We start from the raw sequence: 24,597 nt of genomic DNA, 5'->3' as shown, positions 1-24,597 counted from the left end.
TGAATCCGCAGCTTGTAGGCTCTTCTGAGAAAGGTTCTAAAATCCTGATATTTTTTCAGCTGCTCTATTGAAATCTCCGGTTGGAATCAATTAACGATATTCCTTATGACTTTTGTATGATTTTCTCCTCTCCTGAATATTGATTGAGTCTATAACATACACAATAATAATATAATCATGTACAGTTAGAATCTACTTTATTATAGAAAAAATTTCTTTGTTATTATTTTAACTAAGTTACATTTTTTCAGATATTATATTACTACAATTATTATTAGTTATTCATTTATTACTACTACTATTTAAATAAAATGTTCAATCATCTTTTATGTTTATGTTAAATTGAATGACATCTTTTGGTACTCCATGCTAGCACACAAACTTAGGTTTTGCTGGCAACGCCAATTAAAAATTCAAGTTGAAATTTTATTTTTATTCTGTATAAGTATGAAGTATTTGTTTTATGTATTATTGTTATCTTTATAATTGGCAAATAAATTATTTTGATTCGATTTTGATAATAGTAATATACAGAGCCTATCCTCTTTTGTCTGAAAGAAGTCGGAGTCCAACGAACTTGATCTGTGGAAAGGTTCGAAGTCTCTAGTCCCTTTCATTGGACTGATAAGCCTTGACATATCTTAGAGCTCCAAATATGAGCGGAGCATTATAAACGCGCTGAATGTTTAAGGCTCGTTTGAAGGATTCATTATCTCTTATGAGGAAAACTATACGAGCTTAATAAAAGCACCCCATAAGAGGCTATGTATTATTAAGTGTCTAAAGGTGCGTACAGACTTACGCGCTGCGCGACACAAACTGAACGCAAGCAGTACGCGAGATAATCGCAGGTCGCGCGATTTCGGTTCGAGCGCAACGAACTGGCCAAGCTCCCGCCGACAACAGTGGAACACATGGCAAGCTCGCGCTCTGATCTCGATCACCGCACTTAGCGAATCCTTGTTCGAGAAACGCTCGTTTGTCACACAGCGCGTAAGCCTATATGCAGCTTATGACTTGCGACCCAAATGCCTTGAGTGTGACAAGGTGGAAGAGCAAGTAAAGGAATTAGTATGAATCAGGCTTTAGATATAGTATATATTATGTGGTATGGATCATAATATGATACATACCACATACGACATACTATATACTATATCTAGACAAATATTATTTGAATAATCCAGTCCAAATTAGTGAAATAGATGTTATAATTATACGAAAACGTGCATTAGATAAAAAAGTACAAAAATACAGATAGGCCTACTTGCAAAATATACTACTACAGTACAAACTACAGAATCTTCTGCAACTAACTCTACAAAATTAACTTCTACAGTAGCCTATTGACTTTTACATCTATACTATTACTTCTAAAGTACTGACTTCTACTTCTGTACTATGAAGAAATATACTAAAAATTTCTCAAGTAAATTAATTTTACTACACCTAAAATGTTAAAACAGTCATGGCATTCCAAACCTAATGTACCTTACTAAAAAGTATAAGAACGGAATATACGAAATTAATTCAATCATTTAATCTGATTCAATTTATAGGAAATCAATTCTACTAACTGAAGTGATATTGTAAACAATATTTATAACTGAGCGAGGATGATACCCACAAAAGCCAATATCTGTGTGTGAGTAATAGGAGGAATATGATGAGAGACGAATGGACCCCTGAAGTTTCGTTGTTACCTTTTTTATCTTTAAGAAAAAAGGTAAATTCTCTATAAGTAAAGGTAAAAGGTTACTGATAATTCTCCTCATCATAGAATACAAGAAAAACACGGGATGAATCGGGAGGAAACATATTGGAGCGAAGTAACTTGTCAAATATCACAGACGAATCGGTGAGGAAGAGGAGGATGAGGAGGGACAGAATGAGGGAGAGGAGAAGAGCAAGTGTTAAAGATAGTGAAAGTTGAAGTTTTTCATTGCCTGTTTCATGTTGATCACTTTTTCAGATTGGACATCTGTTCCTTCAGATTCAACGCCTTGGCTCAATATGTTCAACTCAGCGTTCTCTGATCGCTCTGAGCACAGCTACTTCACCACCAATGCATGATCAAGCAATGCATGCAGAAAACGCCGAGCTGGGAATGTTGAAGCAAGGCGTCGAATCTAAAGGAGCAGAGGTCCAATCTGAAGCTACATCTTCATCCTCTTTCTCTCACTCTTCCTCTTCCTCATCTTCTTCTTCTTTTACTTCTTCTTATTCTTCATTTCCATCATCATATTCATTTTTACCTCATCTCCATCATATTCACCATCATCTTCATCCTCATCTTCATATTCACAAATATCTTCTTATTCATCTTCATAATGATGATCCTTATCATCTACATTACCATCATAATCATATTCTTCTTCATCGTCATCATTTTCATCTCCATTTTCATCATCTTCATTATCAACATCTTCATAATCATCATCATCATCGTCATCATTATCATCTTCATTATCATCATCATCATCTTCAGAATCACATCCATCATCATCATCATCATCATCATCATCTTCAGAATCACATCCATCATCATCATCATCATCATCTTCTTCTTCATCATCATCATCTTCATTTTCATCTCCATCATCATGATCATCATCTTCTTCTTCTTCATAATTTTCATCTATTCATCTACATCTTCTTCTTCATCATCATAATATTCTTTTTCTTCTTCTTCATCTTCTTCTTCTTCGTCTTCTTGTTCTCCTTCTTCTTCATAATGATCATCATCATCATCACCTTGATCTTCTAGTTTTTGAAAAAGAGAATTATCAGTTATTGTTTTGAGTTCCTTCTCGAATGCATATGATTGTGACGATTATCTCTATTATTCTTATCAGAAATGAATGATGCAATATGCAGTAAAATTTTGTGAATATGTTATGATTTGATCTCACAATCGTGAAAATTGATAAATCTACAATAGTTCTACTTGACATCCACTAAATGTTCATTCACAATTATAAATAATGGTACCCAAATTGAACACATTTCATGTACCCCGAAAATCAAGACGGCAGTTTACTGAATTCTTTCTGCAAATTGGAGACTATGGTTCTTCGTTGGTAGAGAACTTCACTTTCGCAGAGAAAAGAGAATAGTGCTGGACATTCGAAGATGACATTTTCAGTGCAATGAGTCGCTGTCTCAGTGCCTTTCTCCGGCTCGAATTTGAATGTCGACCACGAATTAACTGCAAAGAAAAGATGAGTTGCAATCAAGTCAAAATATTCACTTTCCCTTAAAAGGCTACCACATCCACATTTTCAGTCTGAAAACTAAATAGTATGGATAACCAATCAACATATGAACATAAACAATAGTGAGGACAACGTTATAATGGCAGTGTTTGATTAGCAATGGTATTGCTATCCTTGTCTATCATTCAACAAAGCGGATAGCGCTATCTCTTTCTTGCTTTGCTCTGTTGCAAGATCGTCTTTTAACAATGTAGACTTAGTAATTAATTAACAAAATATTTCATGTTAATGGTGAAAATTCATTATAAAATTATTGAAAAATATAATTTATTGCTTAATAAGATATAATCGATCGTTTTAAACGAGAATGAACAGTTGATATTACATCAATAAACCTGTATCAGACAGAGGATCGGCAACGTTGCTTCCTATCTTTCTCCACTGCCATTATAACGTGGACCTAACTATAGCTGTTATAGCTGGCCACAGTCGCTGTTATTAGATTATTTTGATTTCAATACATTGAGAATTTTTGTGCTTCCAGAGTTATAGTTCTAGTACTTTCAAAATTGTAATCAGCCAATATATGAGTTAGCATGTTCTACTAGAATTCTGCTATATTTACTGCTAGAGTTCTGCTATATTTACTGCTAGAGTTCTGCTAGTTCTTTAAAGAATAAATGAGCAAACCATCCCTTGACAAACACTATTAGGTAATTAGAGAATAGATCCAAGTGAAAATATAAAACCAGAGCCATCACAACAGTATAGCAACAATTGATTTGAGCAAAGCAAGCATATTTTACTAATAGTATTATGTATGATATACGTATATTATACTAATATTATATGTATAGCATACGAGCATTATATACATGAAAATAGAAAGCAACATATAAACTGAGAAAATCTCAAATATTTAAAAGCTTTCCATTGAGGAGAGTAATTATCTCTGAATCAATCACAAAATATTTGGAATAAACAAACTATTATAAATTAAATGTACCCTATACGAAATAATGTTTAATACTATAGTGAGTTCCACGTTATAATGGCAGTATTTGATCAAAATTGGTGTTGCTATCCTTGTCTATCATTCGACAAAGCAGATAGCGCTATCCTTTTCTAGCTCCACATTACCAAATCCGTTGTCAACAATGTAGAAATATAATTAATTAAGACAGACAATCGGCAAAGTTGTTCTCCTATCTTCATTCACTGCCATTATAACGTGCACCTCACTATATTATTCCTTGAAGTAAATTGTGAGAAAGCTAGAGATCAAAGCAACCACAGTAATTATCACATTTAAGAAGTTGTATGCATATTATACAACTTTTATTCTTATTGATGAAAATAAAATCGTAAATCAGTAAATCATTCATTTTTACACTCATTTATTTATTCAATCATTCTGAATTACACAACTTTCAGAAGAGTAGCACAGGCGTACGCCCAAAAAATTGTTACAATTCTACTTGAACTTGAAAATTACTTTAGCGTGAAACATGTCTTGTCAATGGAAGAATATAATAAAAGAGGTTACATTTTACAAGAAATTAAAAAAATCTTAATGATTAATAACCCACCACAAGCAAATGAAGAGAAGAAACATGTTCTGTGTTTTGAATTGATGAGAAACTGTTCTTCATTTGCAGGTTTCACTTCGTATTCCGCTTTTCCATAATTATAGATGAATGGCAGATGTGAGAGGAATTCGGTGTAACTAACTTCATAAACCCAAGTCTTGTAATCGCCTCGCTCTTCGTGTATGCTAAAGTCTACTCTGAAATACGAAAACAATAAGATCGGATAAATATCTATATTCAGAAAGCATAATCAATTTTAATTATAACAAATTGGAATCAAAAGATTACTTGCAAATAAGGCCGGAATAATACGAATAGATTAATAAAGATAAAATAAGATGAATATAGTACCCTTAAAAAAACACTGTATACTTCTTTCAAACCCAATACCGCTATGCGTCTTTAAATTATTATATTAATTTAAAAAATATTAAAAGTACTATGGGCTATATATTTCTCTTCAACTTTTCTTTCCATTACGAACTGCTTTTAATAATTCCTTTTGAACACTTAAATTACGACATATTCAGACTGCTGTGTCGTAATTTGAGTGTTCAAAAGTGATTATATTTATTTGTACAACAAAATATTATTTCACGAGACAATTAAAGTCAAACATAACAATTAAAGTCAATATTTGCAACATTACTGTACTAAATAAAAGCCTCAAACGATTTAGCAAATTGATTTGGAGCTGGCTGACATGTGGAGTGTGTGGCGAGCATATGACAGTGCTCTCCAGTAGAGAGCTGCCACCACCAGGTTTTCAGGGTCCTGGGCGCTGCTACTTTATATAAAATAAATACACAGTTTTACGAATTCAAGCACTCTCTCTATTGAAAAAACACAGTTTTATTCGGCCACATCCACATTTATTAGACATTAATACTGGACTGCAGTTTCGTGTTAAAACTAACACATCTTCATCTTCAACACAACTCTTTCTATTGACATATCCCACTATAATAACAACTACTCTCTCTCCTGAGCATAATAACACTCCAATCACATTCCTAAAACCAATTTTCTCACACAAACTTCCTCCAGCGCACCTCGAAACGTTCTCCCAGTTTAGTCTCTACACGGTCATCACACTCCCAGCTCACCAGTTCAAAAGTCCTATGTGGTGGCCTGAGTGATGACTGCTATTCTAATAATTGATCTATTTGAGTTACACTTGTATATGATTATAAATGTGACTTTGTTGAATTTTATTTGAATAATATGCAACTTCATCGCAGAGTATTTGTTTCATGTAAAGTATGGAAGTATATGCAAAAATGTTCCAATTAATAGTGATTTGAGTGTGATATTTTTTTTATTCTGTTTTTAACCATCAAAATTTAAAATTCTTAGTCTTCGTTGTTTTTTTTTAGTGAAAATGGACTAAATTTTAGAAAAGTGAAACCATAACCCTATCTCGGACTTTTAAAATATTATCTAAATTTGGGAGATAAATAGTACAAGGAGTATCCTAAGTTTTTCTCTCCCAATCAGTGCTACTTTGTAAAAATTATAAATAAATAAAATAAAAAAAATATCAGTCTATGAATCTGACAATTATGAAATTTCAATATTTTTTTAGAGTAAGTAACTTGTATGGGTTCCTCATTCAGGTTTTTATTCACTGCATACTTATTTTCATTCAACCCAATAATGTGTAAACAGATACATACAATATACCAAAGACACATATATAAATATATCAAAGACAATCCCGATTCAAGTAATTGCTAAAAATAATTTTATCACACTTTTCAAGTTATTTAGTAGGAATTCACCCACAACTCGAGTAATTGGAATTAATTTATTCTACCTTCAAGCAGAATGCAAGTTTCCATTGGAAACCAACACATTTTCATTTCATTTTTTTTTCATTTGCTGGCCGTTTTTTTTCAGTTTTTATTTTTTGGTTGTGTACAGTATTGTCATGAGTTTGTGCAACATATGTAACCTATCAGTTATCAGAAACAACAAAGATAAAATTGTTTGTGGACAGTGCAAATCGTACTTTCATGGGAAATGTGTCGGGTTGGGTCAAACTGAGATAGATCAGTTGGTTAGTGGTTCCGGTTGGTCCTGTGAAAGTTGTGAAAAACTGTTTAGAGTTCAGCGTAGCAACAGTGATACGACACCAGTGCGAGTGAACACTGCGTCAGCCGCAAACAATTCGGATATAACACTTGCATCTTTAAATGCTTCATTAGAAGATCTAAAGGCGTTGATTGTGAGCAATAATAGTCAGTTGCGGGAAGACTTATCGGTTTCCATCCGTACGTGTATGGAGAAGATTGATAAAACTAATGAAATGTTGGCTAAGCAAGCTCAAGTAATTGAAGCTCAAAAAGTGGTCATCAAAAATCTTTCCGACGAAAATGTGACTCTTCGCACGAGACTGGAGGCAGTCTCATGTCAGATGGACGATCTGGAACAGTATTCGCGAAGAAACACCATGGAAATCAACGGTGTTCCATCTTTGACTAATGAGGATGTGACAGAAACTGTTATCAAGGTTTGCAAGTCTGTGGGAATGAACATTGCAAAGGATTCCATTGATGCTTGCCATAGGTTGAAGAATAGGAATAACCGTCCCGCACCTGGTATCATCGTCAAGTTTGTGCGCCGTGGAGACGCTCATGATCTGATGCATAAGAGAAAGATGAAGGGCGATCTGAATACTCGACACGTTGGCTTGACTGGTGAGTCTCGACCAATCTACATCAACAGGTCGCTGACGCCTAAGCGTAGGGTAGGCCTCCTGTTTGCCAGGGCGAAACACCTTCAGCGTGATAGGAAGATCAAATATGTATGGACTGATCATGCCGGTAATATCAAAATAAGAATAGACGATGGCGGAAAGTCATCTCATGTATCTGATTCCCATAGTTAAAATTTGTTTCAATACATTATTATTAAATTATATCTACAATAGTGTTTACGGACTTAATTTTGCTAGCTAGGACTGAGCTTATTTTATTTATTTTATTCTATATTATTATTTATTTATTTGTACTGAGATTATTGTATAATTTGTTGTTCATTGTTGTTTTGTACTTGAATCAGTCACATTTTGAGCACTTCTTGGTTTTAGTGTTAGAGTCGCCCATCACCTTGTCGTATTTTTAGAGCAGAACTGTAATTAATTACCTTCCATGAGTCTGTTGTATAGATGAAATTATATGAGTATAATGCATAGCTTCTGAGAGTAGAACTATTTCCATTACCTATTATCACATTCTTGCTTATACATGGAATTGAATTTAATATACATTTGATTGAATTGAAAAGGAGCAAGTAAAGTACTGTAGCAAGGAATTATAACGTAACTTTTCATTTTCAGTTTTGACCTATACGGTAATTCTAATTCATTCAATCTAATCTCATTTATTAATAGGCGGAGCGATAGTTACTTATTTTATGGCCTTTGTTTACTAACGGCTGCCTTCTTATCAATGAACGCTACTGTCAAACTTCTTAATGATTGAATTTAGTTGACGAGAATTTAAGTACAGTGATGCACAAAGTGGTGGAAGACATTGTTTGAGTTTTCATTATCATTTTAGTAAAGATATAATAATTAATTATTACGGAAGACTGTTTTTTTCTGAATCCACATGGTAAATTGTGAGGTGAAGGAATTTGTAGTATCTCTGTTTTTTAAGTATCATCATTTTTGTTTATTTTTTGGTGCGGCTAGCAGAGGTAATGAATAATTACTGATTTCAGTTTTAATCTTTGTTTTTTTTTCTATGATTCTATGATTGATTGTGTTTTTTTGTGTAATGGATGAGGATGCGGATAATCAATACAATCACTATCTTTCTCTTCATTGTACTGAATTGAAGAATATTTCTGAATATAAAACTTTTTCTCAACCAGGAATGGCGAGGACAAACTTACAATATTGCACATTAATATAAGAAGTTTTTCCAGGAATTTTGACGAGCTCCTAATTTATTTGAATGAATTGCCCAGAATAGATATAATAGTTTTGTCTGAGTGCTGGCTACGAGGCGATGAGGAGGTGCAGCCGATTGAGGGTTATGAGGTTGTTTTTACCGATAAACAGCGCAATAGAGCCGATGGGGTCATTGTTTTCTACAGTAATCGTTTATCAGTTATCTCTAACCAGGTTTCTCTTGGTGATGTTCATGGGCTCTAGCTGGATTTTACTTTTTACAATAAAACCTTTAATTTATTAGCATTCTATCGCACGTTTGATAGCGATATCCAATTATTTCTCCATTCTCTAGAGCAACTTGTGAATAGCATTAATAGAGACGTAAGCGTAATATGGACTGGTGATCTTAACTTGGATCTAATAGGCAATTATTCTCAAGATACTGACATATACATGAATACTCTCCTAGGAGCGGGTCTCACCCAATGCATAGACAAACCGACCAGAGTAGCAAATGACTCAAGTACTTGTTTATATCACTTTTTCTTCGGTAACAGAACATATATGATGTAAAGTCGGCTACACTACAGTTGAATATAACGGATCATTACAGCATTGGTTTAACAATATCTTTCTCAACTGACAGGCCAACAACTAGATTAAACCATCCCGCAGGAGAATTCATTGACCGTGCTTTGCTGTACCAAAATCTGTGTCAGGCTGACTGGGACAGCATTATAAATAATAATCAGGATGTTGATACTTGTTCAGCCAATTTTTGTCAAAATTTTTCAGAGGCGTTGAATAATTCAAAAAACCCTTTAGGCATTCTCGTCGACGAGAATGAAAAAACCCAAGCCATGGATCACCCTGGACCTCATTAAATTGATCCGTGAAAGAGATAAAATCAGCAAGAGAATCAAAAAGCATCCCTTGAATGAGGAGCTAAAGATATATTATCGTAATTTCAGACAACATGTAACAAACATTCTAAAAGCAACAAAACGATCATATTTTAGAAGAAAGCTAGATCAATATCAGAGAAATCCAAAAATGTTTTGGCGAACTATTAACGAACTGGCAGGCAGGAATAATGTTAAACAGAATTTTTCCATTAATAAATTTCTACCATCTATAACTACTATAACTCCTACTGTTTGCAGAGATGTAGCAGACAATTTCAATTTTTTTTTTCGTTTGTCGTAAAGAATTTGGCCGGCTCAATTGACTCGGGCGGTGCTTTGTTGGTTGATGACTGGGACTTTGGGTTGGACACTAGGTTCACCCTCCACAAAGTGTCTGAACTTGAAGTTATTGGACACGTCAATGCCTTGCGAGGCGGGTCTTCCCCGGGTATTGATGGTTTTTCGGCCTCCTTATTGAAAGAAAACCTATTTATTTTTATTAAACCATTTCTTCACCTTATTAATCTTAGTTTGGAGACTGAAGTTTTTCCTGATATTTTTAAAATTGCCGAAGTGTTTCCCTTGCATAAGTCTGGTATTTTTACTGACAAAAACAACTTTCGGCCTATTTCTCTTTCAAGTGTTTTTTCGAAGGTTCTTGAAAGAATTGTAAAAGAACAACTTGTTAGTTATCTTGCGATTAACGGCATTCTGGCAGACTGCCAATACGGTTTTAGAGGTGACAAAAATGTTTCGGATATATTGTTTGATGTAAACAAGCAGCTTCATTTTTCTCTTATCTAATAATATGCATCCAATCTTAATCTTCCTTGACCTCAAAAAAGCTTTTGATAGTATTGATCGGAGGAGCCTTATCAGAAAATTGTCAGCTTTGGGTGACACTGGGAATGCGCTTGCATGGTTTACTAGTTATTTATCTGGAAGGAGGCAGTGTGTTTCAATTAATGGAGTAAATGGTAATGAGCTTCCTGTCGACTTTGGGGTGGTACAGGGAAGCACTCTCGGGCCCTTACTATTTCTCATATATATCAATAACATTTCCAGATTAAATTTACATGGGAGACTATTTCTTTTTGCAGATGGCACTTTAATTTTTGTTGAAGGGAGAACTTGGGTGGAGGCTCGTGATAGAGCTGAGTCTGACCTAAGATCTATCAAGAAATGGTAGGATCAGAATACCCTCTCTCTTAATATTGCAAAAACCAAGTTTATGCCCATTAGTCTAAGTAATAACTCAGATTCCAATTTACATCCATTGAGAGTTCACGAATGTGGAGTTGATGAGAGGAATGCTTGTTCTTGTGAAGTGATACAAAGAGTTTCTTCTTATAAGTATCTGAGGGTGGTGTTTGATTCGAGAGTGAGATGGGCAGAACATACCAACTTCTTATTGTCTAAATTAAGGATATATATATATATATATATATATATATATATATATATATATGCATTCAGGTGTATCAGTGATGTTTTAAATGCTAGGGAAATTAGACATATGTATCATGCCTTCGTCCAGTCATTGTTATCATATGGTATACTGGCCTGGGGTGGTGCCTACCAGGTGCACATTAGCAGATTGGAGACTGTTCAGAGATCAATTCTTAAGGCAGGTTTAAAAGAGTAGAAGATATTCCTCTGCGTTACTTTTTAGTGAGTTCAGAGTTTTGTCACTGAGAAACTTTTCATAAAAGATCTGTTGATCTACATCTATAATATAATATATAATATATATAATATAATTATATAATATAATATATTATAATATATTGAATATTCCCATTCAATATTTACTCCAACAGAACATTCATATAATACAAGATATGCATCAGCAGTAGGTGTAAACACAATACAACAAACAAGATCCTTTTCAATGACAAATTTCTTTTATATTTCTCATATTTATTCCGAAATTTCCTTCTCCGTTCCAACCAGAATAGATTTTTGAATGTAGTTTCTACCTCTGCGTTCAAGTGGCACTTGAAGAACTGGCTGTTTGATATCAGTGAGGATAATGCCGTCTCACTCATTGTTACTGGGGGTGCACGTGTTTGATTCAATTTGGGCGCCTTCAGAGAGATTTTTTTCTGTTCTGTCATGCTTGTCTGTTCGGCTTTTCCTGACTCTTGTATTTGTTATTTAAATTGTAGCCTTCATCGCTATTCCTTGGTTTTCATAATCTTTTATTTATAAATTTAAACAACAACAATGAATAAATGATAATTTCAATGAATAAATATACACCCCACTATATATCATATGTGTTGGGGTATAAGTAATTAGTTGCTTATTGCGTGTAATAATTACTATTTACAAACTTCATTCACTGATATGGGATTAAAGTTTTTTATAATAAAATTAGTAAAAATGTATAATACAAGCAAACAAAATTATGGTATTAGTAAATAAATATTAATGTTCTATTAAGGATAATAATAAGAAAGGTTATTTTTAGAAAAATGAAAAACAGTAAAGAGTGGAATGAAGAATAAATAGTTTCAATATTTACAGTCTAACTAAATTTTCACAATTTTCCACTCCAATATCAACCAACCAGGAAAATAAACTTTTCTTGAACCTGTGTCTATTGAATTCTTCCCTAATGTAACTTGGTATTGGTAAATTTTTGGTCCCAAATATGTGTAGTTTCTTTGCCCAAATGTAGTGTTCATCCTTGGTACTATTGAATACGTGTTTCTCTGCCTTGTTTGATGGTTATGATCTGCCAGTCTTATGTGTTCGTTGTTTCTCCTCATTCGCGTGATGATAGCCTGGATGTAGAGTTGTCTTACACTCAGTACTTTACTGTCCTTGAAAAGAATGTTCGTGGGGAATTGATTCTCCTTGAAGCCTATTATTTTTAGTATTCGTTTTTGAAGTTTATAGAGAGGTTCAACATGTGTAAAATTCGTAGCTCCCCAGATAATTATGACGTATCTTAAAATTGATTGCACTAAAGAAAAATAAACAGTTTTTAATGTCTCATAGTTGAGGATTTTACGGAGTTGATAGAATTTGTAGAGAAGCTTCCTGATCCGGGTAATTGATAGATTAATGTGCTCGTCCCATTTGAATTTGTTGTCCACTATTGTTCCTAAATATTTTATTTCATTGACTTGTTGAATTGAAGGGCAATCACACGGGTTTGAAGTTATTTATCATTCAGTTTTCCACTTTTTTTATCCCTTCTTAATGCATGGGAATTATAGATTCATCATTGAAAATTATTTTAATTTAGTTTAGATCTCTAATACAAATTGAGATCTCTCTTTCTAATTATAGATATAGCGCATATTGTTATGATAACTCGAGCTTACGCACAGGCCTTTGTTCCCTATGTAAGCTCTTTCCTATCTGATACAAGAATAAAATTGTGATAGCTCAAGAGTTTTACTGTTTAGTATAGTATTTAGTATTTTTTTATATTTTTTGCTTGATTTTAGTAAGTATATTATATCGTTTCTTGAATTGTATAAACTTTATTGCTTGAGATTCCATGTAACTGCTCTGAATTGTATTCAGAAGGAAAAAATAAATTGAATTGAATTGAAATTGAATTTTACACTATCCCAAACATATACAGAATGACATAGAATAACGGGAACTTTTAAAAACGCCATAAAACATTAGTGGGAAGGGCAAAAATTATTTTATTCAAACTAATGTAAAGTTCAAGACTTGCCAATTGAGAATTATTAATAACATCTATCACTTTTTGACAATTGCTTCTCTAAGATAACATCCTCCTGAACTAATACACTCTTGAAATCTGTGTTGACGATTCCTCATTGATCGCTGCAATATCTCATTTGGGATATTGCTGATTTCATTTTGAATTCTGTTTTAATTTTCAATTAATTCAAATTTATTGATGAAATTGTGAGCGAAATCCACTCTGCACGGCATTCAATGGCAACTGTTCAAGTGAGTATTGTTTAGTAACCGTATAATCTCACGATTAGGTTGCGTTTCCTGGTCCCATGATCTGTCCTCCTGCGATTTTCTGTTTGTGGAGTTATCTCAAATTAAACGTTTTCACATCTTGACCAGTAACTGTGGTTGAATCATAACAGACAATTCAAATTAAATTAACAATATTCCAACTGAAATGATGAAGCAATCGTTCAGGAATCTCAACACAGATTTCAAGAGTGTATTCGTGCAGGAGGAAGCCATCTTAAAGAAGTAATTGTCAGAAAGTGATAGATGTTATTAATAATTCTCAAATGGCAAGTCTTGAACTTTACATTAGTTTGAATAAAATCATTTTTGCCCTTCCCACTAATGTACTTGGAAACAACAAGGAGAGCAGAAGTGGGTAAACAGAAATAAAGTATTTCATAGAAAAAGTACCTTCATTCATACAAAACCGTTACGTACCTATACAATCTATTCACTATCGGTCTTATGAACAACGAATATACTTGCGGTGGGACCATCCCGCAAGGGACTCCCCACCAACAAAAGCCATACGAATTTACTTTTTTATTCACTATCAATACTGTTGAGAAACAAAAATTAACTCTTAAGTTTTCTACTTAGCTTATTATTTATTTATTTTATTTATAAATGAAACTGATGTTATATATATATATATATATATATATTATATATATATATATATATATATATATAACATTGGTAGATAAATAATAAGGTAGCCCTTGTGCTATTTTTCTTCCAAATTTATAGGTGATGACACAGTCCAAAATATGGTTAGAATTTTATTACGTTGCTAACTTAGAAATATTGCCAACAAATAAAAACTGTATATCTACATTTGCACCCCTCTTTTTAATTTGTTTTGGCATGATAGAAGTAGGAATATAATTATTTTTACTTACATTGTTGGATTCAATTTTGGCATATTACTGAAATCCGCTACATACTCCCACACATCTATAGGTTTTGCTTTGCGAACGACCGATTCAAATTTGACATTATATTTTTTCAGTCTTAGCATCAAGTAGAGCACAAATGCTACAAAAACTCCACAGACGACTTTTCTCTTGTATAGGAACATTGAAACCTGGAAACGATCAAATACAATACATGTTAATAAGGGGTTACAAAGTTTAGAGTAAAATTCAGAATTATTTTTCCACTACAAAAAATATGTAAGCTAAGATAGTACAAACCAATTACATGAATAACCAATCAGCTTTTCAACTAGAATTATTTTCCACTATAAAAATATATGAGAGCAAAGATAGTACAAACCAATTACATGAATAACCAATCAATCTTTCAATCTGAATTAGATTATTTTTTTAGAAAACACAAACATATTTAAAGAGAACACAAACAACATTAAGCTTCCTTGAAGAAAGTTTAAGTTGATCTACTACAACTGATAGTTGATTCAATCCAATCAATTCATAAAATGACTGAATATTTTGGAAATTATTTCAACCTCACCCTTCTCCACAGATGAACCATAATTGGTTCAAAAAGTGAACTTCAATAATTCCAATAAAAAAATAATCGTCACTGTCAAAGAACTTTGAATTTTTAGAACATTTAGAGGGATTGGATTGCATGAAAAGAGACAATCATTTGTCAATAAACGAGTACTTACTGAGAGTATTATGCCTTATGCTCAATTGTATATATATATGAATGGGAAACGGTTTTTTAGAGAGATGACTCTCTCATCTCTATCAACTAGCAGATAGTCAAAGTTTTAGCGCTTAGCGGAAATGCTTATCCTCTACGTATTATTTGTTATCTCTTCAGTACACAAGCAAATCTATGTCAACAATGCATTGTATTGCGCATGCGCAATAGTTTTAAAGTTATTTTTGTAGATTAACGACTTCGTTTTCTGTGTTTATTAACTAACATTTCTAATAATACCAGAAAATTGCCAATCAAAAGCAAAAACTAACCTTTAGAGTGTTAACTCCCTAACCTTTTAGATTAATTGATTTATTTATCACATGCCAGGTCTTGAAAAACCTATTGCATTTATAACAATTATAAATAAATATAATTATATTTTATTTAGAAGTTGAATTGTGATAGTGATTCTATCAAGTAGCCATAGAAATAAATGAATTGAGTTATAGACCTTACAAATTGAGTTATATTAGAGAATAAGACACTGATAGTTTCTCAAAGTAAAATGATCTACTAATGTTTACCTTTTAAACTTTTCCCTAAAATTCAAGATTTAGAGAAATCTTACAGAACACCCAATCAAATATTATTTTTATTACATAATAATAATAATAATAATAATAATAATAATAATCTTGCATCAGGACCTTGCTCTGAAGTACCAAATCATCAATCAGAAGCTGCCCTACTACTCGTACAAGCCATCCCCAGTCTTGGAGAATGAGACACATAAGTTATATTGGGATCGGTCGGTGCTGACAGACAGAACAGTTGCTCATAATAGGCCAGATATCATCCTCATGGATAAGGTATCCAAAGAAACAACACTAATAGATGTTGGCATACCATGCTGCCACAACTTGGACCAGTATTATAATGAAAAGGTCTCCAAGTACCTTCCCTTGGTTGCTGAGATCAAGGATGTCTGGATCCAAGAAAAGGTCACAATTGTTCCTGTCATTATCTCCACGGTTGGAGTTGTAACTAGAAAAGTGTCAGCAAATCTTTGTCAGATGGGAATATCGAAAAGTGCAAAATACGCCATGGAAAAAGCAGTTGTTCTCAGCACAGCATCCATTGTGAGATCATTTTTGAAAATTTCAGTTTAGTAATGCACCAAAGTCTTGCCAAAGGCCGATTTTGACTGTAATAAACACTCACTTATCATGTGATGAATGAAATGAATAATAATAATAATTATTATTATTTTTATTGAAAACCTTATTATTATTTATTATTATTACAGTGTACTTTATTTATTAGTTGGAGCTAGTTGAAGTTATTAATTACTACATTAGAGTAGTTACAACCATGTACTAACTGGAATCATGCAACGTTTCCAAACAATTTGATTTTTTAAAAGCTGGCATAATTTACAATATTTTTTCATGTAATTTTGTTTTTATGGCTTTAACAACCACTCACAATATGATACCATGTCTTCTATAGCCTAAAGCGACAACCAGACCCCTCATATCCAGCAGGTGATCAGCTGGCGGGGAGCTTGATTGTCGTAAGCGTGTGAGGAGCTTGATTGTCGCCGACAACCAAGCTCTTTCGTTTCAGTAGGGGATTAGCTGTCGGGGAGACTAGTTGACGGCGATGGTGTATTTTGCAAGGGGATTGGCTGACGCCTGTGATCAAAAATGCGAGGGGCTTAGTTGTCGGGGACAGGTTGGCGGCGACCCATAGTTACTACAACAAAAATATGCACAAAGCCTGGACTTTCAAGAATAACTATTCAATCACAAACATCGATTTTAGAACGTACAATGTTTTGCCGTCCTAATAAATTTTAACAAATTGAACGGAACTTGGCAAGAACATGATGTGATCATATGCTTGTCAAACTATGTTCAATCTAATAGAATTTATAAGGACGGCAAAAAATCGTACGTCCAAAAATCGATGTGCATGTAACTAAACACAGTCTCAATCAATATCACGAGTTTGATTCATTCTAATTTCAATTTGGGACCGCCCAAGTTTACCTAGCCTCTCAAAGCTATATCGTAGATGCAAATTGAAACTTAATAAATTATATATTTCCTGATCATATAATACAATAAGAAATCATTATCGGGTTTTAAAAGGATGTATTTAAGAAAGTAATAAACATGCTGTAATGAATGATACACGAAAATTATAAAATGTCCGAGTTTTAGGTTAGCGGCTGTAGTTGAAAGTCAAACATCCAACATCTTTAGATGAGCCAAGGTAACGCATTACAACTTATACTTTTGGCCATCAATAGAGAAATGTTTAAACGTGTATGTTAATCGTATGTGTACAGTTAGGATGTGTGTCGTGTGAGTGACTCATATTAAATGAACACTTGTAACGGTATGTCTAAAGCTGCGTACACATATACGCTCTTCCAACCCGCCCCGAGCACGCTCCTCCCTCGTACCGCCCTCGTTCCTCCATCGAACCACAGTCGCACCGCCCACGCACCCATCATGAACGTTACGGAAGATGTTAGATCTTCTCGCGTTCCCCGGTAGAACCACTGTTGCTCCCCGGTCAATCATCAATCGCTCTGCTGGAGTGACGTTCGGTTGCGGAGCAGAGCGAAAGTCTGTACGCACCTTTATGCCTAGTCCACACTATCACCCAATCGCTGGTCTAAAGGTGCATATTCGTTTGTGCGTAAATTTCCGCAGTCGACGACGACAAGCATTGTTGACATTCATTTATTGTCCAAATTTCAAGTGTGCTAAAACAGCTGATCAAATAACTTTTCATTAGTTGTGTTTATTATTCAAGAATCAATCATTTTTTATAATATCAACATATTGCCATTTAAATGTATAAACTCAAACTCCCCCATTAAAACATAATTGAACATAATCTTTTAGGTTATTTAGACAAATTGAAATCTACCCAATCTGAGATCCTCACCCTGTCGTGGTCGATGACGGCATTTACGCTCAAACGAAAACCCAGCTTTACTATACATACTACACATGTGACCCCTAGTGGATGCTCGGCTGACACTCGCCTCCGCTTGGGCTGGTCTTCGTTCAGCAAAAATCGGAGCGATGACAAGTGTAGGAAAGCGCTTACAAACCACCCATCCATACACTGGCCCTCGTCGTCATTTGTACGCATTGGGTGATAGTGTGGATGCGGCATGAAACTCTGACATTTTACAATTCTATTGAAGGCACTTTATTAGCCTATGGCCTGCTGAATCCAGTATTGAGATCTACCCTAGGCCTATACATATCGTCATTTGTACGCATTGGGTGATAGTGTGGATGCGGCATAAAACTCTGACATTTTATAATTTTATTGAGGGCACTTTATCAGTCTTTATGGCCTGCTGAATCGAGCATTGAGACCCAGCCTAGACCTATACATATCGACAGAGGAAGTCAAGACGAGTTCAAATGTAACATAGTTATCGATTAAGCCAATCCTTTGAAATTGACAACTATGTTTATAATATAGTATATATGTTAACATACATGAACATTGAATGATAAATATGTATAATATACTTATTTAAACTTGTCTTGACCTCCTCTATCGATATCAATCTCTCAATGCTTGATTCCGCAGGTTATATAGGCTACCTACTATTATTTTCGTGTTTTATCATTAATCACTGTATGTGTATTATTTTTTTTTAAATTTTTATACAATATTAAGAAATTCTAATCTCTGACAGTAGCCCAGCTGAAATATTGGGAAATAGAAAATAGAATACCGTGCTATGAAACAAACTTACCATTGTCTTCCAAATGTGAGTGGAGGTCCTTCAACGTCTATATGGAAGAATAAACATCTACATTCGAAATTCAAATGTTTGTAGCTCAACATTTACATTATTTATGGTAAGCTATGTGTATTTTCTACGTAGCCTGCTACGTTTCAAAATCCACACGAGCACGCGTTGACATTAGAGGTTAAAGAAAACACAAACAAAAAAAGGCCATCAGATCCTAACACAGCATCGTAATACGCAACCGCAGGTAGCGTTTCCATTCAATCGGTTCTTTGAATGTAACGTTACACGTTGAATTCACGCGAATGAGGAGAAACAACGAACACATAAGACTGGCAGATCATAACCATCAAACAAGGCAGAGAAACACGTATTCAATAGTACCAAGGATGAACACTACATTTGGGCAAAGAAACTACACATATTTGGGACCAAAAATTTATAATTCAATACCAAGTTACATTAGGGAAGAATTCAATAGACACAGGTTCAAGAAAAGTTTATTTTCCTGGTTGGTTGATATTGGAGTGGAAAATTGTGAAAATTTAGTTAGACTGTAAATATTGAAACTATTTATTCTTCATTCCACTCTTTACTGTTTTTCATTTTTCTAAAAATAACCTTTCTTATTATTATCCTTAATAGAACATTAATATTTATTTACTATTCCATAATTTTGTTTGTTTGTATTATACATTTTTACTAATTTTATTATAAAAAACTTTAATCCCATATCAGTGAATGAAGTTTGTAAATAGTAATTATTACACGCAATAAGCAACTAATTACTTATACCCCAACACATATAATATATAGTGGGGTGTATATTTATTCATTGAAATTATCATTTATTCATTGTTGAAACACCGCTGATTTATGTAGTTATATTACAATACTATATTATCAATATTCTAATGTTGCATTCAATCTTCATTGTAATTAATAAGTTTTCATAATATGTGAAATTTGCTGCATAATTGGCTGTTGTACTGTAATTTATTGTAGATTCGTGTATGAACCAGAATGTATTGTAACTTACTTGAATAAATAAAATTTGATTTGATTTGATTTGAACGTTCTTTGTGATTACTGATCACGGTGAATGGACGTCATTTCGAATAATATCAACATAATTTTTATTGCCATTCAAAAGCAAAAACCTAACCTTTTCTACCTTTTGAAAATTAGCATTCATTTTACGATTCAAGTTGAATGATATAAGATGTAAGTTGTTGTAAGACGTTAAATCAATATTTTAAAAGTATGAGTATTTAACATAACTATTGTGGTTGTGGTCTTTGTGAGGAGAGCTTCAAATCAATACATATCATGACATCACCCACATTTAGGCCTATGTATATCAGTGATTGGCATAATGTCAAAGAAAATTATAGTAGATACCGTATATGTTATAACTTATCCTGCATGGAAATGTAATAAATAAAATTATGAAAACTTGTATGAATTGTATATGTAGACTATGTATAATCTTTATTGGTTGAGTATCTCATTGAACAACAAGACAAAGCCAGCCAAAAAAACAGCTTCTCTTTGTCTCAGATACAGAGTAACGGCCAGCAACGGTCACAGTTATCACATAGTTATTCAGAAGTATTCTTTGAGTATCTATAGTGAGCAGATAGCGCTATCTCTTTCACGCATTGCAAGGTTGCCACATCGTTTATCAACAATGTAGAAATTCAACTAATTGACAAAATAGGGTAAAGGGTTAGGTTTTATTAATAATGTTTCATAAGGATGGCTTAGGTTCTTGCTTTGAAATTGCAATATGCTAGAAGGGGCTAGGGTCCAGGTAGAGTTATGTTTTTTGTTGTTTCAAAGATGAAAGGATAGGTTAGGGGGTTAGGAGTTTGCTTTGAAATTCAAAGTATTGAATATGAATGGGTTAGGGGTTAGGTTTTTTCAAGTTATATTTAATAATGTTTCATAAGACTAGGTTAGGTTTTTGCTTTAAAATTGCAATATGCTAGAAAGGGCTAGGGTACAGGTAGAATTATGGTTTTAGATATTTCAAAGGTGAAAAGATAGGTTAGGGAGTTAGGATTTTGCTTTGAAATTGCAATATGCTGGAAGGGATTACGGGTTTTTACCAAGATTTATGTTAGTTAATGTTTTAAATATAAAAGGGGAGGTTAGGTGGTTAGGTTTTTGCTTTGAAATGACAATATGCTGACTTAGTTATAGTGTTTTTTAACATTAGTTAAATAACAACCGTTATATTTTATTAATTATATTATTAAAAGTACTATTTCTTTTATTGAATTAAATGATGATAATATATTGATTATTCTATCGAATTTAATGATAAATCATCATTGGATAATAATATCATCATCAAAATGGAATGACGGCTCCAGTTACGGTGCTCGGTAACCATCATCACAAAGAACGTTACATTCAAAGAACTGACTGAATGGAACGGGAAAAAACCGTTACTAACGCATGCACGATACGGTGCTGTCTGAGACCGAGAGTGGTTTGTGCCAAAAACTCCTCGTTGCCCAGCTGTCACTGTTGCCAGCAGTGTTGCCAAAAAGCGGGTAATTACCCGAAAAGCCGGTAATGCTGTGGGTAATGGAAAATAGAGGGTAAAAACCGGGTAATTGGAAATGGAAATATCGATTTGTTTTTTTATTGTTACCTTTATAATCTTCCACAAGAAAATTATTTTCTCATGTTTTTTGACAGGTGGAGTGGAAAGTAAGTAGGGAATTCATTCATGGTTGAATAGGGAATTTTTTGTTGAAAGGGAGTTTTTAGTTTGTTGAGGGTAATTTTGACGAAATGTGGGTAATTTTTTGCTCTGGCGGGGGTAATTGGGAAATGTTGGACTGGCAACAGTGGTTGCTAGCAAATCCTGGCATGTTGTGATAAATTAGGAGATGTAGGCCTTGTTGCACAGCAGCCGGTTAAATTTTAACCGTGATTAATTCCACGAGAACCAATCATAGAAGGCCTTTCTGATAAGACGGCTTCTCTGATTGGTTCTCGAGGAATCAATCACGGTTAAAATATAACCGGCTGCTGTGCAACCGGCACGTAGAATTGGAATTGGAATTACCGTATTCGAAAAACGTACCTTGTTCAGAGCATCAAAACTATGAGAAACAAATGAATCACAAATCGATTTCTGAGCTTGCTCATCAGCTAGGGCTTCAGAAACAGCCTTAGCATAAGTAAATTAAGACATTTTCAATAACCTACTTCCCAGATCATGACTATGCACTCCATGAATTATTTGATCAGTTAACTCCTCTTCTATTCGTTCTTTAGTATTGAAATTACAGTTAGCAGCTAAATGTTTCAAATCACACAGAAAAACGTTCACCATCATATTGTCGACGTGCTCGAAACTTGAGCCTGGAAAGACTTGGAAGTGGTGGTGGGTCGAAATGGGCCACCAAAACAGTCTTCAGTCATCAAACTTCAAGCACAGAGGAAAGAAGCACTACTCTCTCAAAAACTTGTATGATTTGTTAGTCTCTTCCAAGAATCTCTGGTTTCAGTCCTCCCTGAGCGGAATCGAGCAAATATACCAGTTTGTCCTGGGAAATTTTTTTTGATTTGCCTAATTGTCATCCAGAGAGGCCTCATTACATGGTTAGGTGTCTTTGCTTTGGCTAAGTTATTTGTTCCTATGTTGATTACCACTTTGCTAGGTAAGTGGGTTCGGTTTTTTAGGAACCTGCTCATGTCCTGTATTTTTCCCCCTGGAATGACTTCATCAGCTGCATTGCTCACCCCTTGACTGCGCAGTATTTCGTCCACTCCTCTGAGAAGTGAGTCTCCAATAATGAGGGGGTGATCACTTTCAGTCTCTGCATCCGTTTGTGATGTATTTGAAGATTGTATAGGCTTGTCACTTACCAGTGGACCACTGTGGCCGGTCTGCGTCTTGTTTTGGTGTATCCCGTTCACCAGCTCCTCAGCACTCTCCTCGGCCCTCCCCTGAGCAGCACATGTAGATTGGATAGGCCGGTCACCTCCCGGAGGCCCTCTGTGATTGGTGTGTATCCTGCTTGGCTCCAGCTCATCCACCAGTCTCTTAGTGATATCCTCGGTCTTCCTCCTGACAGGACAGTTTGATTCAGGGTGTATGCCCTGAGAAAATTCCAGAATTATATCCTCCAGTCTGTATATGGTGTCAGTTTTCCTAGCTAGGTTATCAGAGTCTTTCTCTGTTCTTCAGCAGTTTGATTTCCTCTCTCAAGTCTTTCATGTCATTACGCAGTATTTCGATTATAACTTCATAGTGATTGTCCTGTCTCTTTGCCTTTGCATTGTTACCTTTGCTGAACTGATTGCTGACTGCCTTGTTGGAGTCTACAGTGGTACTCAGCATCATTGAAATATTAATTGCTTCATTGTTAATTTGTTGTTTACAGTTGTCACACAGCCACACCAGATCAGTGGTTGTCCCCTCCTTCATCAAATCATATTGTTGGTCAGTGATATTAATGCAATCTATGTGATACCATTCGCTTATGTCACAGTCACAGGCGACAGCCTTGTCATTATCGTGGACTAAGTGTTGGCAGGTTTGGCACATATATTCTTGCAAATTTTTACCCTGTTGAGCTTTGTCACAGTGGTTATGCTTATTAGCCATAATTAAATGGATTATTTTTCCAAAGTATTTGACTGCTCCGAGTGAATCTTAAGATAGGACTAAAAGTCTGCACCACAACAGTTATTCGAGTAAAGCAGAGATACATATATAATACACAAGAGTTTTAGTAATATCACTGCTGATATCACAGCAGCATAATATATAATTTTATAACAATGTAGAAATATAATTAAGAAAATATTTCATCTTCACTATGAAATCATTGAAAAATATAATTTCTTGTTTGATAAAACATAATAATTGATTATTTTAAACGAGAATGAACAGTTAGTATTATATCAATAAACCTGCATCAGTTACCCCTCCATAGAAGGCATTGACAAAACAGAGGATCGGCAACGTTGTTCTCCTATCTTTCTTCATTGCCTTTATAACGTGAACCCGATACCCCTTGGATCTCACTATAGTGGTAAGGTTCTGTAACTTTGCTAATTTACAAAAAGCATATAGCCTACCTCTATCAAACTGTTCAATGCTGTACCTGACAGAATTCGACATTTGCCACTGAATTATAAAAACTTTCTGTTGTTGAATCCTTATTATAAGGTGGAAGAATTTCATGAAAATGTTAATACTATGACAGTATAATATAGTCCATCTTGATTTATATTTATTAAGTGTATGAGATTTTGTAATTATTTAATATTTTGAATGTTGAATATTGTATATGATATATGATAAACAGTTTTGTGATAAAATAAAACCGTACTTGATAACTTTCATTGTGTTTCAATAGTTCCAATAGCCCTTAAAAAAGTAGCCTTTATTCTTGGTTGTGGATTTGATTACCAGTGATATAGTATATCACTGTTAATATATTATTATATTATAATATAATATATATTGTTATATTATAACAAGAAGTATCAGCCCTTGACATTTAGCAACAAGTGATATTCAAATATCACACATCAAGAGAGTACTAATATTAATATTCAAGAGAGTACACATCAGGATAATAAAACACGA

The 24,597-nt window shown here is 34.1% G+C and overlaps 1 protein-coding gene across 3 annotated transcripts; it reads right to left on the bottom strand.

Moving 5' to 3' along the window:
• Positions 1-1,137: 1,137 nt before the first annotated feature.
• Positions 1,138-19,169, bottom strand: LOC111052834. Of its 3 annotated transcripts, none has more exons than XM_022339635.2 (4): positions 15,207-15,360; positions 14,473-14,657; positions 4,805-5,001; positions 1,138-3,208 (listed from the first exon to the last, which is right to left on the bottom strand). In XM_022339635.2, the coding sequence occupies exons 2-4, from the start codon at positions 14,649-14,651 to the stop codon at positions 3,024-3,026; spliced, it is 561 nt and encodes a 186-aa protein (XP_022195327.2). In that variant the 5' UTR covers positions 14,652-14,657; positions 15,207-15,360; the 3' UTR covers positions 1,138-3,023. The 3 variants fall into 3 exon arrangements, with proteins under 3 accessions (XP_022195327.2, XP_022195324.2, XP_022195326.2); XM_022339632.2 differs by having other exon boundaries at positions 15,047-15,213; XM_022339634.2 differs by lacking the exon at positions 15,207-15,360 and adding an exon at positions 18,981-19,169 and having other exon boundaries at positions 2,699-3,208.
• Positions 19,170-24,597: the final 5,428 nt, after the last annotated feature.

This window comes from Nilaparvata lugens, chromosome X, assembly GCF_014356525.2.
Source record: "Nilaparvata lugens isolate BPH chromosome X, ASM1435652v1, whole genome shotgun sequence".
NCBI lineage: Eukaryota > Metazoa > Arthropoda > Insecta > Hemiptera > Delphacidae > Nilaparvata > Nilaparvata lugens.
The sequence above is the reverse complement of the archived record's forward strand: the minus strand, read 5'-3'. Positions and strand labels throughout refer to the sequence as shown.

Coding starts and splice junctions, on each gene's coding strand:
- LOC111052834 (XM_022339632.2), bottom strand. CDS start 15,067: ATGGTTCATCTGTGGAGAAGG. Junction 5,002..14,472: donor CCAAAATTGAATCCAACAAT/GTAAGTAAAAAT, acceptor TTCGTATTTCAG/AGTAGACTTTAGCATACACG. Junction 3,209..4,804: donor CTTCTCTTCATTTGCTTGTG/GTGGGTTATTAA, acceptor TTTTCTTTGCAG/TTAATTCGTGGTCGACATTC.